The 15,425-nt window shown below is 53.2% G+C and overlaps 1 protein-coding gene across 13 annotated transcripts in view; it reads right to left on the reverse strand.

Annotated features, from left to right (window-relative positions):
- Positions 1-1,129: 1,129 nt before the first annotated feature.
- Positions 1,130-15,425, reverse strand: part of SIPA1L3 (signal induced proliferation associated 1 like 3) — a 293,879-nt gene continuing 279,583 nt past the window's right edge. For 12 of the 13 annotated variants that reach the window (XM_039465884.2, XM_074386413.1, XM_039465880.2 and 9 more), the window contains 4 exons: positions 13,566-13,709; positions 7,953-8,088; positions 5,705-5,786; positions 1,130-3,629 (listed from right to left, as the gene is read on the reverse strand). In XM_039465884.2, the coding sequence (XP_039321818.1) occupies positions 3,486-3,629; positions 5,705-5,786; positions 7,953-8,088; positions 13,566-13,709 (506 nt within the window). In that variant the 3' untranslated portion in view covers positions 1,130-3,485. The other variant, XM_074386414.1, reaches the window with a different exon arrangement.

A 15,425-nucleotide genomic window follows, 5' to 3' on the forward strand; every position in this document is an offset into this window, starting at 1 on the left:
GCCAAAGGAGGCAGGGCCCCTTACTTTAGAGTGTTGCAGCAAAGGACGGATCAAAAAATTGGAAACCTGGCCTTCACGTGCTATCTCCTTTTTTTTTTTTTAAAGTTAAGCTGGGAGCAGTGGCTCACACCTGTAATCCAGCACTTTGGAAGGCTGAAGTGGGCAGATCACTTGAGGTCAGGAGTTCAAAACCAGCCTGGCCGACAAGTGAAACCTCGTCTCTACAAAAATACAAAAATTAGTCAGGTGCCTATAATCCCAGCTACTTGGGAGGCTGAGACAGGAGAATCGCTTGAATCTAGGGGCGGAGGTTGCAGTGAGCTGAGATTGTGCCACTGCACTCCAGCCCAAGAGAGCCTACTGTCTCAAAAAAAAAAAAAAAAAAAAAAAAATTCTTTTTGGAGGCAGGAGCTTTGCTATGTTGTCCAGGCAGGTTTTGAATTTCCGGGCTCAAGCAATCCTCCTGCCTTGGCATCTCAAAGTGCTGAGATTACAGGCATGAGCCACGGCGCCTGGCTGAACGTCCAGATTTTTAGAAGTTAGCCACTATTTCTAAGACCCAACACAAAACTCCAGGCTGGGTCTGGCCTTCAGGCCTCCAGCATATGACCTCTGAGGCAGAATCTCACTCTTGAACATTGGCCGGGTGCGGTGGCTCACACTTGTAATCCCTACACTTTAGGAGGCCAAGGCAGTCAGATCATCTGAGGTCAGGAATTCAAGACCAGCCTGGCTAACACAGTGAAACCCCATCTCTACCAAAAATACAAAGAATTAGCCAGGCATGGTGGCGCGTCCCGGTAATCTTAGCTATTTGGGAGGCTGAGGCAGGAGAATCGTTTGAACCTGGGAGGCAGTGGTTGTGAACTGAGATCATGCCATTGCATTCCAGCTTGGGCAACAAGAGCAAAACTCTGTCTTAAACAAACAAACCAAAAAATTTACATTCTGAGTATTGGATTTCTGTCCTTTGGATTCCACAAGGCAGGTGCCCTGTGGTTCTCAGGACCAGTGGGGTGGTCACGGTCTGGGGAACATGGGGACAGGAGCAGCAGGAAGGGCCCATGCCGGACCACAGCCTCTCGCTAGCAACTCCAGACAGCTGCCCCAAAAGTGAACACAGAAGCCATTTCTATGAAACATTTATTTCCTTTGAAACCTCCAGAAACATGCCAGAAAATCTCAAGACAAGGATGGCGGGGCGGGGAGGGGGGGAGACAATAAAGAATAATAATAAAAAAATCCAAATGAAACAAATCAACATATGAAAAAAAATCCTGCTGCTATCTTCAGCCATCAGATAGAACACCAACCTCAAATTAAATAGATCTGTTTTTGCAGAAATCCCTACAAAATAACAGAAAACAAAACCAAAAATCATAATTTACACTTGTCCATGTACATGATTAAGTCCCCAAAATGATTCGAATGATCTGAAGATGGGAGGAGGAGGCAACTGAAAAAATAAAAGGACCTGATCAGGGTCTGAGGAAAGGGGTGGGGGACTGGAGAGCCCCAGGGAAGGGGATGGGTAGAAGACGACATCACAGTAGCTGGCCAGGGCTGAGGACGCTGCCTTGGGCATACACGCCCACCTCACTCTCGGTGTGGAGGGCAAGGGCATGCAGGGGGCAGCACTGAGGTTTCCTCCTCCAGGGGGCCAGAGGCTGATCACAGGAGACATGATGAGCATCCTCCTCTCTTGCCCCCACCCATCCACACTGGCACCTCCCTGAGTGCCTGCGTCCTAGGCAGACCCCGGAGCCTCCTTCCTTGAGGTTCCTGGCCCCAGAGAGAAGGCGGCAGGGTCCCTGGACAAGGGCCGGGCTGCCTGGTGCTGGTTTGTGGCCAGACGTGCTCTGCCAACTCCTCCCCACCTGGTGCCTCCAAGGGTACCGGCCTGCCCGCCCTGACTTTGTCCCTCTGGTCCTCCCAATGACCCCCAGCCCACGGGGGCCACACGCCTTGATCCTCAGCTTGAGGTTAGGGGGTGAATCCACAGGCTGTGGCCATACAGGCCTGTTCTGGCGCCAACTCTACATGAAAAAATAAATATATATATATATCTATATCTTTTTCTGTTTGTTTTTCAAGAAGGAAAAAAAAGAAACGGTTTCCTTGGTGAACAGCGTGGTACCACACCGGCGTGGCTGCCCCTTATTGCCTTTAGAGAACCAGCGTCCAGTGGGGTTCAAGGGGGGCGGTGCTCCCCAGGGAGTACGGTGAGGGAGTCTGGTGGTCGCTGCTCAGAGAGATGGGCCGGGAGACTCGCAAAGGAAAAAAAACAGAGGAGGAGATAGATGAAGGCTGTTCTTCTCCAGCCCTGTCCGGAGGGCTTCCGGAGCCCTGCCTGGAGCCCAGAAGAGGCCGAGGCTGCTGGTCAGGGCCAGGTCGTGCCAGGAGGGGGAGGAGGAGGGGAAAGGGGAGGGAGAGGGGAGGAGGAGGAGGAGAAGGAGGAGGAGCAGGAGGAGGAGGAGGAGGAGGAGGAGGAGATGCGGTGGCCGTGGCGGCAGCGGCGGTGGCGGCGGCGGCGGCGGCGGCGGCGGCGGCGGCGGCGGCGGCGGAGGAGGAGGAGGAGGAGGAGGAGGAGGAGGAGGAGGAGTAGGAGGAGCAGAAGAGAGTCCGCTGTGTGTTGGCTCCACTGCCCCCGCCCGGCCTGGGTGGGAGCAGGAAGGTGGAGGGGCCTGTGGGCTCCCAAGCCCAGGCGTGGTGGCCTCTGGCGCAAGAGGAGCTGATAGAAAAAGATCGTATAAACAGTCCCCGAGGTACAAATAGAGTTTCTCTCTCAAATAAATCCACTCTGGAGGCTAGCCTTGCCTCTCTCCATCCTCAGGCCCCCAAGAAAATAATTTAAACTCTAAGAAAGTGCTCCTGGCTGCTTTTTGGGAGGAGGGCGGTAGGGAGGGGATCACGTTCGTGCTTTTTGGAGCTTGCGCGCTAGGGGCCGAGGCACCCTGGTCTGTTTCCTCGAGGGCCTCACCTCTCTGGGTGTGGGGAGAAAGGGTGCTTTCACGCTGTACTTTTCATGCAGGGGCCTCAGCCCCACAAGCTGCAACTTCCTCGTGCGTGGCGAAGAAACCTGCTGTGTGACCTCCTGGAGCCAAGGGGTCTGCAGACTGGCTCCTCTCTCTGTCCCCATCAGCTTCGGAGGGCTGGTCCCAGGAAGAGGCCAAATGGGGACGGCAGGACAGGCCCAGGGGTGGTGTGGGCACAACCCAGCTCACAGGGACCACAGCTGGGCAGCTCGGAGAGAGGCCTGAGACCACGTCGCCCTCCGGGGCTTAAGGGCCGTGCGCTGACCCTGCCTCACAGCCCCAGTGAGGCCCCTCGGGTCCTACTGCCATTGGGGTTTCCGTGTCCATGGGGAGGGCCCTGGCTGGGTCATCTTGGTCATGCCAGCAGCCAGGAGCTGAGTAGAGGGAAAGAGGCAAGCAGGGCCACAGCCTATGGGGAAGGAGCCAGGGCTGGGCGGCGGCCTCCCCACCTCAGAGCTCCTTCTTCTCCCTGCAGAAGATCTCTGCAAACTTGCGCAGCTGCTCGCTGGCGGCCTGCGACTCCTCCTGCAGCCGCTGGTTGTTCTGCCGCAGGCTGGCCACCTCGGACTGCAGCACCACCTTGTCCTGCTTCTCCTGCGTGGGGTGGGAGGCCAGCATCAGGCGGGAGGGCGTGGCTGCTCCTGGAACAGCTGACAGCTCCCCGGGGCCTGCGAGCCCTGGCCTGGTGGTGCTTTGGAGCTGGGCAAGGCCGGGTGCATCCCAGTCTGCCTCTCCGCCACCAAGGGACCCTGGGCAAGTCACTCAGTTCCTGGTTCCCGCAACTCTACCAGGAGGCTGAGGAGTGGCCTGGAGCTCATATACTTAGAGCTCCTGGAATGTGGCCCGACATGGAGTTCGGTATGCATTTGGGATGTGGCTTGACAAACATCACTACTGTGGTGGTCACATCCAAAATCATACTACCCGAGGACCTGGTGTCCCTATTTTCCTGGAAGAGGATGAGCAGGGTAGCCTAAGCAGACCCTATTCTTCCAGGAGGACATAGCCCCTGAAGACAGTCCCGTCTCAGGTCACGCAGCATTATGCAGTGGAGCAGGGGTCAGAAACTGGGTGACTTTGATTCCAGGGCTCAAGGACTTATGCATTATATACTCTGCCACCTTTCTGACTTTTACCCAGAAGTATAGAAATGACAGGTAAAAGTCTCTTCCTCATTCTTTTCTTTTCATGAGACCGAGTTTCATTCTTCTTGGCCAGGTGGAGCGCAAAGGCACGATCTGAGCTCACTGCAACCTCTGCCTCCCCCAGTTCAAGTGATTGTCCTGCTTCAGCCTCCCAACCAGCAAGGATTACAGGCACCCACCACCACACCTGGCTAACTATCGTACTTTTTAGTAGTGATGGGATTTCACCATGTTGGCCAGGCTGGTCTCAAACTTCTGACCTTAGGTGACCCACCCGCCTCGGCCTACCAAAGCGCTGGGATTACAGGCATGAGCCACTGCGCCTGGCTAGTCTCCTCCTCCTTCTTCCGCCCCGTGGAGACAAGTCCAAAGAACAATTGCCTGTCACCTTCTAGACGGCCCTCTCAACGCCTAGTGGTTAAACAGTAAATTAATAATATGATTGTGTAGCCAACAGTGCTGCAGCTCGCTTTGGTTTTTACTTAAGTTACTGGACTTCTTTTGCATGTGAGTAAATATATAGATTTGTTATTACTTTAATTGGCTGCATGCTGTTCTGCTGCATGGGTGCCCTGTAATTTACACAGCCGTTCTGTTGAGTGACAGCCACGCCAGCTCCAATTTTTATTGCCAAGAGTGTGGCAACGAATGGCCTTGTTCACAATCTCTTTGTACCCACGCCGAAACTCTCATGGATAAATTCCCACAAGTGGAATTACTGGGTCAGCAGGGTGCACAATTACTTTTTTTTTTTTTTTGAGACGGAGTTTCGCTCTTGTTACCCAGGCTGGAGTGCAATGGCGCGATCTCGGCTCACCGCAACCTCCGCCTCCTGGGTTCAGGCAATTCTCCTGCCTCAGCCTCCTGAGCAGCTGGGATTACAGGCACGTGCCACCATGCCCAGCTACTTTTTTGTATTTTTAGTAGAGACGGGGTTTCACCATGTTGACCAGGATGGTCTCTATCTCTTGACCTTGTGATCTACCCACCTCGGCCTCCCAAAGTGCTGGGATTACAGGCTTGAGCCACCGTGCCCGGCCTACTTTTTTTTTTTTGAGCTGGAGTCTTGCTCTGTCGCCCAGGCTGGAGTGCAGTGGCACAAACTTGGCTCACTGCAACTTCTGACTCCTGGGTTCAAGCGATTCTCCTGCCTCAGTAGCTGGGATTATAGGCGGCTAGTTTTGTATTTTTAGTAGAGAGGGGTTGCACCCCATTGGCCAGGCTGGTCTCGAACTCCTTGTCTCAAGTGACTCACCAGCTTCGGCCTCCCAAAGTGCTGGGATTACAGGTGTGAGCCACCGTGCCCGGCGCAATTACATTTTTGATAAATGTTGTTCAACTGCCCTCCAAAAAGCCTGGGCCGATTATTCTTCCCCCAGGAACGGATGACTTTCTCTGTGTACTTGCTAGCCTTCAGTGTTATCACTGTTTACTCTTCACCCATTACTACATGCAAGCACAGGAGGTGTAGGGCGGCCCACGGTCTGGGAAGTGGGATGGAGGGGGGCGTGGCCCCGGCCTTACCTTCTGCAGGTCAGTGTGCAGCTGTTTCAGCATCACCTCCAGCTGGTATACCTTGCCTGTCAGATCCAGGGGTGGTTCCTCACTGGAAGGACCAGGGACAAGGTCAGCCTGAGGCCCCACAGCCCCCGAGGAGGACTCCTGGCCTACAGCTGAGAAGAGCCTGGGGGTACGGGCCCCCCTCATCCCTGACATTCTGATAAAGCCCAAGGAAGAGCTCCGAGGGGAGGTAGGAAGCCAGCCCTCCACCCTCCACCCACCAAGGGCACCTCTGTGGATGTGGGCGGGGTGTTGGGAGACCAGGCTTGGGGAAGGGTGGGTGCCCACCCTAAAGTGTGCATTTTCCCTGGGGCTGGGCCGTGCATGTGACTTCAGTGAGGACCCCTTTTTCGTACCGCCAGGATACAAAGAGCCCACTCCACAGACACCTCGTGGATGCAGGTACCGTTCCAGGCACAAGAAGCACGAGAGCGGACAGATGGTCAAAAGGGCCCGCTCTTGGGGGTAGGACTGACAGTGGTCCTGGCAGTGATGCTGACCATGTGCCTGTCACTAAGAGCCGCCCCTCACCAAGCCCCAGACTGGCCGGCTCAGTCTCAGAGCTCTACTGCCCACTGTGGCCTTCAGAAGTGCTGCATGGTTACCCACCAGACAGGGGACAAGGCCCAGGTGATGTCACCCAGCCAGGTGTTGGTGCTAGGATTTGAATCAGGGCCAGTAGCTGCCCCTGTGCAGATACTCCCAGCCCCGGGTCTGCCTGGCTCCTGCAAAGAACTCGCAGCCCTTCCTGCCTGGAGCTGGGGCTGAAGGAGGCTCCACTGGGCGCCGTGGGTACGCAGGCACAGTGGCGGGGATGAGGGGCTGGCCCTCCTGCCTCACCCACCCTTTCCTACAACCTTGCTGCTCAGTCCTAGGGATCTGGCGCTGCAGAGGGAGATGGGGCACACGGACTCGAGGAGCGCTGCCCAGGGCCACAGGTCCCGCTGCTTCCCACAGCCCACGCTGCTCCTGCCCCTCGGCCTGGCAGCACCAACTGGAACTGCCGACCTCTGGTAATTACAGTGGGGCCTGCGTTTGTGGTGGAGGTTGCATTCTGAAGCCAGAGTGTGAAAAGCAAGAAGTCAAAATTACCCTCAAAAATGGCTCCCACTGCCCATGAAGTACAGTGCATGGATGGTTGTATATAGAACCCTGCACCGTGAGGTGTGCAGACGAGTGTGAAATGCACTATTTAAATCCATGTACAGGCAGAATGTGCCATTTACATTCTCTCTGCCTCTTTTTAATTTTGTTTTCTGCCAAGTGAGTGCAGTCAAATATGCTGCGCTGAATGTGAGAAGCCACGCGTGAGATGACAAATGTGAGATATCTGTCCCCGTCCTCTTCCTTCCCCCGTGAAGCCTCCTGAGGGCCAGGCCTGGCCTCAGTTGCCACTGGGTCCTCAGATGGCCCAGCGTGGCACCTGGCAGGGAGGCCGGGAAGGGTGAGTGTGAGCAGAAGTCTGTGGGGTTTAGGAATCTGCAAAGGAGGAGACTGGCGGGAGATGGGCGGCGGCGACGGGGGATGAAAAGCTCAGGGCTGGAGGATTGGGAGACAGTGCCTAGGAGCTTTCTTTTCTTTCTTTCTTTTTTTTTTTTTTTTTTTTTTGAGATGGAGCCTTATTCTATGGCCCAGGCTGAAGTGCAGTGGTACGATCTCGGCTCACTGTAACCTCTGCTTATCAGGTTCAAGCGATTCTCTTGCCTCAGCCTCTTGAGTAGCTAGGATTGCAGGCAAATACAACCATGCCTGGGTAATTTTTGTATTTTTGTATTTTTTTTTTAACAAGATGGGGTTTCTCCATGTGGGTCAGGCTAGTCTCAAACTCCCAACCTCAAGTGATCCGCCCACCTTGGCCTCTCAAAGTGCTGGGATTACAGGCGTGAGCCACTGTGCCCAGCCTGCTAAGCAGTTTTCAAAGTTGGAAGCAAAACGGTTGCCTATGTATTGATTCAAGTGTCATCTCCGCTGGACCGGGCGATCTGTTGGGGCCGAGCTGAGTCTGTCTTGGTCACTGTGGATCCCCAGGGCATAGACAGGAGCAGGGTAATGACTTCTAAGCTTGTTAGGAGAGGGGAGTAGCTGTTATAATAGCTTCTGCCCGGAGACTGGTGGGCATGACCCACAGTGACCCACCTCTCTCTGGATCAGCCTCTTCCACTGCACAGACTTGCTGCTGGTATGAACCCGGGTGTTCCCAGGGAAACCTCACCTCATGGTAGGGGTGGTCCTGGGGGTCGGGGGCCCCCTCTCCAGGCTCAGGTGGCTGTGGACAGGACTGTGTGCAGGCGGGACATCCGGGCTCAGGGCCGGGTCGTTCAGAGAGAAGAGCGAGACGGCTCTTTGCACTGCCAGGGAGGGAGGAGGGGGAGAGGGGGTCAGCAAGGCTCCCAGCTTCTCCTGCAACTGACTGACAACGCCTCTGCCCGCAAACCTCCACGACACTGCCCATCACACTTGGGATAGATCGCATAGGCATTTGGGACAGATTCTTGCCAAAAAACCCAACCAAATGAACACACAAGAACACAAACAAAATCCCATCCTGATTCTGATCAAGGCTTTAGATCCAATGACTAGTTTACACAAAATCCAAGGGCTGGAAGAAGCCAGTTAGATAAGAGTGTGAGGCAGCAACTGATCAAATTCTGAACCTGGGATGCTCTCAACATAAATGACCTGATTTTAGTCTGCAAGCAAAAGGGAGGAAAAAAGGGGTCCAAAGCAGACGGGCTGGTGCCAGGTCCATGGGGATTCATTATCAGATTCGCTCTCCTTCAGAGGAAGCTGGGAAGATTTCAAAAGCGAAGAGAGAAGCGAGACAGAGCACATCATGCATATTGAAGAGAGAAAAGAAATCGCATGGGGGTGCCAGTGAAAGTGAACATTCCTGGGTCCCGCCTTGGACATGTGACTTGAGCTGGGGGCACCTGAACCATCTGCGTTTTCAAACGTGACTGTTAGATGTTCTTTCTGTAATGGCAACAGCTGGCCACCGCCCCAAAGCCCTCCAATAGTGGCTGGTTCAGTGAGCTATGAACAGCCAGACAATGGAATCCTTGGGGGTGTTAAAAACAAGAAGGTGTACCTGGGTGCTATGTGTTGAGGGCAGCCTGGGGTGTGGCAGGGCAGGGCAGAGTGGCAAGCCCTGGAGGCAAGCAGCTTCCTGGGTCCAACTTCCACTCTCTGCCTCAAGCAGAGTAAAAACCCCAACACCCTTTCCCTGGGGCCACTCACTGTTAACATTTTTCCAATTTACTTTTTTTTTTTTTTTGAGGCAGAGTCTTGCTCTGTTGCCCAAGCTGGAGTGCAGCGGTGTGATCCTGGCTCACTGCAACCTGTGCCTCCTGGTTTGAAGCGATTGTTCAAGTGATTCTCTTGCCTCAGCCTCCTGAGTAACTGGGCCTACAGGCATGCACCACCATACCCAGCTAATTCGTGTATTTTTAGTAGAGACAAGGTTTTGCCATGTTGTCCAGACTGGTCTCGAACTCCTGGTTTCAAGTTATCTGCCCACCTCAGCCTCCCAAAGTGCTGGGATTACAGGTGGGAGCCACCATGCCTAAAACCACCAACGTCATGGTGCAATACCTTGGTACTTCACTGGACATGGCCAAAAAATAAGGATACTCTCTCATATAATCACACCACCACTATCATACTGAAAAAATCTAACAATTTGCCGGGCGCGGTGGCTCAAGCCTGTAATCCCAGCACTTTGGGAGGCCGAGGCGGGTGGATCACAAGGTTGAGAGATCGAAACTATCCTGGTCAACATGGTGAAACCCCGTCTCTACTAAAAATACAAAAAACTAGCTGGGCGTGGTGGCGCGTGCCTGTAATCCTAGCTACTCAGGAGGCTGAGGCAGGAGAATTGCCTGAGCCCAGGAGGCGGAGGTTGCGGTGAGCCGAGATCGCGCCATTGCACTCCAGCCTGGGTAACAAGAGCGAAACTCCGTCTCAAAAAAAAAAAAAAAAAAAAAAAAAATTAACAATTTAACAGACGCATAGGATATTATCTCTTTTTTTTTTTTTTGAGACATAGTCACATTCTGTCGCTGAGGCTGGAATGCAACGGCGTGATCTCAGCTCACGCAACCTCTGCCTCCTGGATTCAAGTGATTCTCCTGCCTCGGCCTCCTGAGTAGCTGGGACTACAGGCGTGCGCCACCATGTCGGCTAATTTTTGTATTTTATTTATTTATTTATTTATTTATTTATTTATTTTTTTGAGACGGAGTTTCGCTCTTGTTACCCAGGCTGGAGTGCAATGACGCGATCTCGGCTCACCGCAACCTCCGCCTCCTGGGTTCAGGCAATTCTCCTGCCTCAGCCTCCTGAGTAGGTAGGATTACAGGCATGCGCCACCATGCCCAGCTAATTTTTTGTATTTTTAGTAGAGACGGGGTTTCACCATATTGACCAGGATGGTCTTGATCTCTTGACCTTGTGATCCGCCCGCCTTGGCCTCCCAAAGTGCTGGGATTACAGGCTTGAGCCACCGCGCCTAGCCTATTTATTTATTTTTTAAAGATGGGGTTTCACCATGTTGGCCAGGCTGGTTTTGAACTCCTAACCTCAGGTGATCCACCCACCTCAGCCTCCCAAAGTGCTAGGATTACAGGCGTGAGCCACCACACCCAGCCAAAATCTTTTTTTTTTTTTTTGAGACGGAGTTTCACTCTTGTTGCCCAGGCTGGAGTGCAATGGCGTGATCTCGGCTCACCGAAACCTCCACCTCCTGGGTTCATGTAATTCCCCTGCCTCAGCCTCCCAAGTAGTTGGGATTACAGGCATGTGCCACCACACCCAGCTAATTTTTGTATTTTTAGTAGAGACTGGGTTTCTCCATGTCAGTCAGGCTAGTCTTGAACTCCCGATCTCAGGGGATCCGTCCACCTCAGCCTCCCAAAGTGCTGGGATTACAGGCGTGAGCCACTATACCCGGTCTATTTTTTAAATCTCTGATTTAATGTATATTCACTTTGAAATTCGATTTTTAAGAGACAGGGTCTTGCTATGTTGCCTATGCTGAAGTGCAGTGGCTATTCACAGGTCTGAGTCCATTACCGATCAGCATGGGAGTTTTGACCTGCTCCATTTCTGACCTGGCCCAGTACATCTGTCTTTAGGAAACCTGGTGGTTCCCAGCTCCCTGGAGGTCACCATATTGATGTTGAGTTTAGTGAAGACACTGGATCAGAATAGCATACTCCAGCTTAGAACTCCTGGAAGCTCAAGCGATCCTCCTAGTTCAGCCCCCTGAGAAGCCAGGACTACAGATATGTGATACCACACCTGGCTAATTTTAACATTTTTTTTTTGTGACAGGCTGGGCGTGGTAGTGAGCACCTATAATCCCAGCCTCTAAGGAAGCTGAGGCAAGAGAATTGCTTGAACTCAGGAGGTGGAAGCTGCAGTGAGTCAAGATCACGCCACTGCACTCCAGCCTGGGTTAAAGAGTGAGATTCTGTCTCAAAAATAAATAAATAAATATTTATTTATTTTTTTTTTTTTATTTTTTTTTTTTGAGACGGAGTTTCGCTCTTGTTACCCAGGCTGGAGTGCAATGGCGCGATCTCGGCTCACCGCAACCTCCGCCTCCTGGGCTCAGGCAATTCTCCTGCCTCAGCTTCCTAAGTAGCTGGGATTACAGGCACGCGCCACCACGCCCAGCTAGTTTTTTGTATTTTTAGTAGAGACGGGGTTTCACCACGTTGACCAGGATGGTCTCGATCTCTCGACCTCGTGATCCACCCGCCTCGGCCTCCCAAAGTGCTGGGATTACAGGCTTGAGCCACCGTGCCCGGCAATAAATAAATATTTTTATAGTGACACAGGTCTCGCTCCCTATGTTGCCCAGGCTGCTCTTGAATTCCTGGCCTCCAGTCATCCTCCCACCTTGATCTCCCAAAGTGTTGGGGTTACAGGTGGGAACCACTGCACCCAGCCTGGAATATTTTAAAGCAAATCCCAGACAGCTTTGCATTTCATCTGTAGGAATTTCACTAAGTAGCTCTAGTGGATAAAAGATTTTTTTGTTTTTGAGATGGAGTCTCGCTCTGTCACCCAGGCTGGAGAACAATGGTGTGATCTCGGCTCACTGCAACCTCTGCCTCCCGGGTTCAAATGATTCTCCTGCCACAGCCTCCTGAGTAGCTGGGATTACAGGTGTGCGTACCACACTTGGCTAATTTTTTGTATTTTTAGTAGAGAAGGGGTTTCACCATGTTAGTCAGGATGGTCTCGATCTCCTGATCTTGTGATCCACCCACCTTGGCTTCCCAAAATGCTGGGATTACAGGCGTGAGCCACTGTGCCCGGCCTGTTTTTTTTTTTTTTTTTTTTTTTTTAAAGAAAACTACTATGCCATGAACACACCTACCAAAGTTAATGAGAATTCCTTTAGTCTTTTCCATTTATGTGAATTGCATGGGAAAACCCACATTTATCTTCATTACAAACCCCACACCTCCTGGCAAGTTGAAACTGCGCTGACCTCCACTCCCTGCCGGCCCCTTTCCTATTGCCGGGGAGGCACCGCCATGGTGGTGCTCGTGTGCTTTCTTCCAAGCCTCTCTGCTACGACCACCCCTCCCCCATAACCTTCTGTGGTTCATCCATTAATCTGATAGGGAAGGAAAGAGCTCCCTAGGTGACTGTGATGCTCAGCCTGGGAGAGAAATCAGTGCCACTGGCCAGGTTCCCTCTGCTTTCTCACACGGGGTGCACAGCAGCTCCCAGGATGACAGGTATCCGAAGTAGCTTTGAGTGGGTAGGGGGCTCTGGGCCTTTCCTGTGGCCCATGGTTGTGGGGGTCAGTGTCTGGGCAGTTCTGCCTTCCACAGACAATGCTACAACCGCTGATGGCATCTGGATCTCTGGGGAGAGAACTGAGGCCTTCCTTGCTTCCCACTGTCCCAGAACCAGCTGTCCTGGCACCAGCTGGTCCTGGCCCCAGGACACTTGGAGACCCATGTGAGATGAGATGGCCTAGCTCCTCGGCTCCCTGTCCCCAGGGACTCCCAGCATATAAAGAGGCCTGGGTGGCAGAGCAAACCCTGCCCACTGTTCCAGGGAACCCAAGGAGTGAGGATTCCTGCAGGCCTGGTATGGGGAGTCCCCAACCCAAGGATCCAAGGTCTTGGCAGGAGCCTGAGGGCACTTGGAGAGGACAGTCACTAAAAGCCCTCATTCCCTCTTCCCGCCTCCCAAATCTGGGGCTGAAAACCCAACTGTCCTCAGGGACACAGATTTTCTTTTTTCCCCCAGACATGGGGTCTTGCGCTATTGCCCAGGTTGGAGTGTAGTGGTGTGATCATAGCTCATCACAGCCTCCACCACTTGGGCTGAAGCAATCCTCCCACCTCAGCCTCCGGAATGACTGGAACTAACAGGTGTGCACGACCGTGTCTCCCTTTTTTTTTTTTTTTTTTCTACTGTTGAGAAGAGGTCTTACTACGTGGTCTTAAACTCCTGACCTCAAGTTATCCTCCAGCCTCGGACTCCCAGAGTGCTGGGATTACAGGCGGGAACCATGTGCTTGGCCTCACGTGTTTTATATGTGGAGTTTTATGTAAACACCTCAGGTGTTGGGCAGCCTCAGGCATGGTCACTTTCACTGGTTGGTCAACATGGTAATCGGCATCAAACAAATGAAGATGCTTGCCCAGGGCTGCACAGTGAACAAGTGACAGGGGAGAACTTGAACCCACTCCCTGATTCTGGAATCTGAGTGGGTATCCCTGGAAAGCCACGAAGCCCTCCATGAATCCCTCTAGAACAAAGGAGGGTGGCCTGGCAGGGCTGGGTGGAAGGCGCTTACCTTCGTATGCCTTGGCAGCATTCACCAGGCTGGACCACTCAAGGCCGGTAGCCGTGTCAGGCAGGGGCATCATCCCAGGGTCCAGGCGCCGCAGGGGCCGGTCCCGCCCATCAGCCAGCGAGAGCTCTGACGCTGAGATGGTGGCTGGATGGGGAGGGTGGAGACAGCAGTGGTTGAGCATGACAACGTGAGAGAGACACCTACGTGAAGACAATCCCTTGCTTTTGCGGATATGCTACGGGCAGGGAGGAGCATTCCAGGCAGATGGAACAGCTTGTGCTAAATCCCTGAGGCAAGAGTGCTCTGGAAGGTTTAAGGAGCATGGAGGTGGCCATATGGCTGGGTGAGGGTGAGCAAGGGAGGGAGCAGCGGGAGGTGAGGGCAGAGGCAACGTGGCCAGACCGCGTGGGGCCTCTGGGCCCCAATGACGACTCTGTTCTCAACCTGTGTGCAATGGTGCCCCTGTAAGCCTTCCTCTAGCTGCATGTGGGGAGGATTTGGGGGGAGGTGGGGACCAGGGAGAAGCTGTAACCATGACCCACAAGCGAGACAGTGCCACAGGGCAGGACCAGGGTCGGGCCGTGGTGGGACATGAGGGCCAATGCTGGGCCTACATTTTAGGGGCAGCCAATGGGATTTCCTGAGGGATGGATGTGGCTGTGAAACAAAGAGAAGGGCCAGGATTGCGGCTCTGACTGGGGAGGGCAGGGGTGGGGGATCAGAAATCTGTTTCAGGAGGTGCTTAGTGGAGATGGCCCTGGACACCCCAAGGAGGTGGTAGGAGAGGGGCTGGCCACAGGGGCCAGCGACAAGGAGAGTCTCAGGTGCACCTGTAATGGAATCGCCAGTCTATGGACAGTGTTTAGATGTGATGGGGTTGCCTTTTAACTCATGGAAGTTGGAACTATTTTTTTTTTTTTTTTTTTTTTTTTTTTTTTTGAGATGGAGTCTTGCTTTGTTGCTCAGGCTGGAGTGCCGTGGTGCAATCTTGGCTCACTGCAACCTCCGCCTCCTGGGTTCAAGCAATTCTCCTGCCTTAGCCTCCCGAGTAGCTGGGATTACAAGCATACGCCACCATGCCCAGCTAATTTTTGTACTTTTTTAGTAGAGATGGGGTTTCACCATGTTGGCCACGCTGGTCTTGAACTCCTGACCTTGTGATCTGCCCACCTTGGCCTCCCAAAGTGCTGGGATTATAGGCATGAGCCACTGCACCTGGCATGCGCACTATTTTTTACATTTTACAAAGAAACAGAGGCACAGAGAGGTTATATCTGTGAGTGGAGAACGTGGGACATAAACCCAGGCCATCCAGGCTCTGTGATGTGTGGTGTGCAATAAGTGCTGGCCGAATGGGCTCCTGGCTCTGCCCTCGGCCTCCTTGCTCCACCCTTAACCTCCTTGCTTTGCAGTGGTGTGATCTTGGCTCACTACAACCTCTGCCTTCTGGGTTCAAGCAATTTTTCTACCTCAGCCTCCTGAGTAGCTGGGGATTACAGGTGCTCGTCACCACCCCCGGCTAATTTTTGTATTTTTAGTAGACACTGGGTTTTACCACGCTGGCCAAACTGGTCTCAAACTCCTGACCTCAATCAGGAGGTCAGGAGTTGATCCACCCAACCTCAGCCTCCCAAAATGCTGGTATTACAGGTGTGAGCCACTGCACCAGCTCTGTGGGGGAATTTTAATGGAGGAGATGGACCACACTTCATAAAAGTCCAAGAGTCTCTTCCCCCCATCCGCCACAGCTCACAAGAGGCTCTGTGCAGACATCACAGGCAGGCACACCCCCTCAGCTGAGACCCTTGGGATAGAACATGTGTCTGAATTGGAGATGTGCTTGGATTTGAGAGAGTAAGT

This window comes from Saimiri boliviensis, chromosome 14 (genome assembly GCF_048565385.1).
Source record: "Saimiri boliviensis isolate mSaiBol1 chromosome 14, mSaiBol1.pri, whole genome shotgun sequence".
Lineage (NCBI taxonomy): Eukaryota > Metazoa > Chordata > Mammalia > Primates > Cebidae > Saimiri > Saimiri boliviensis.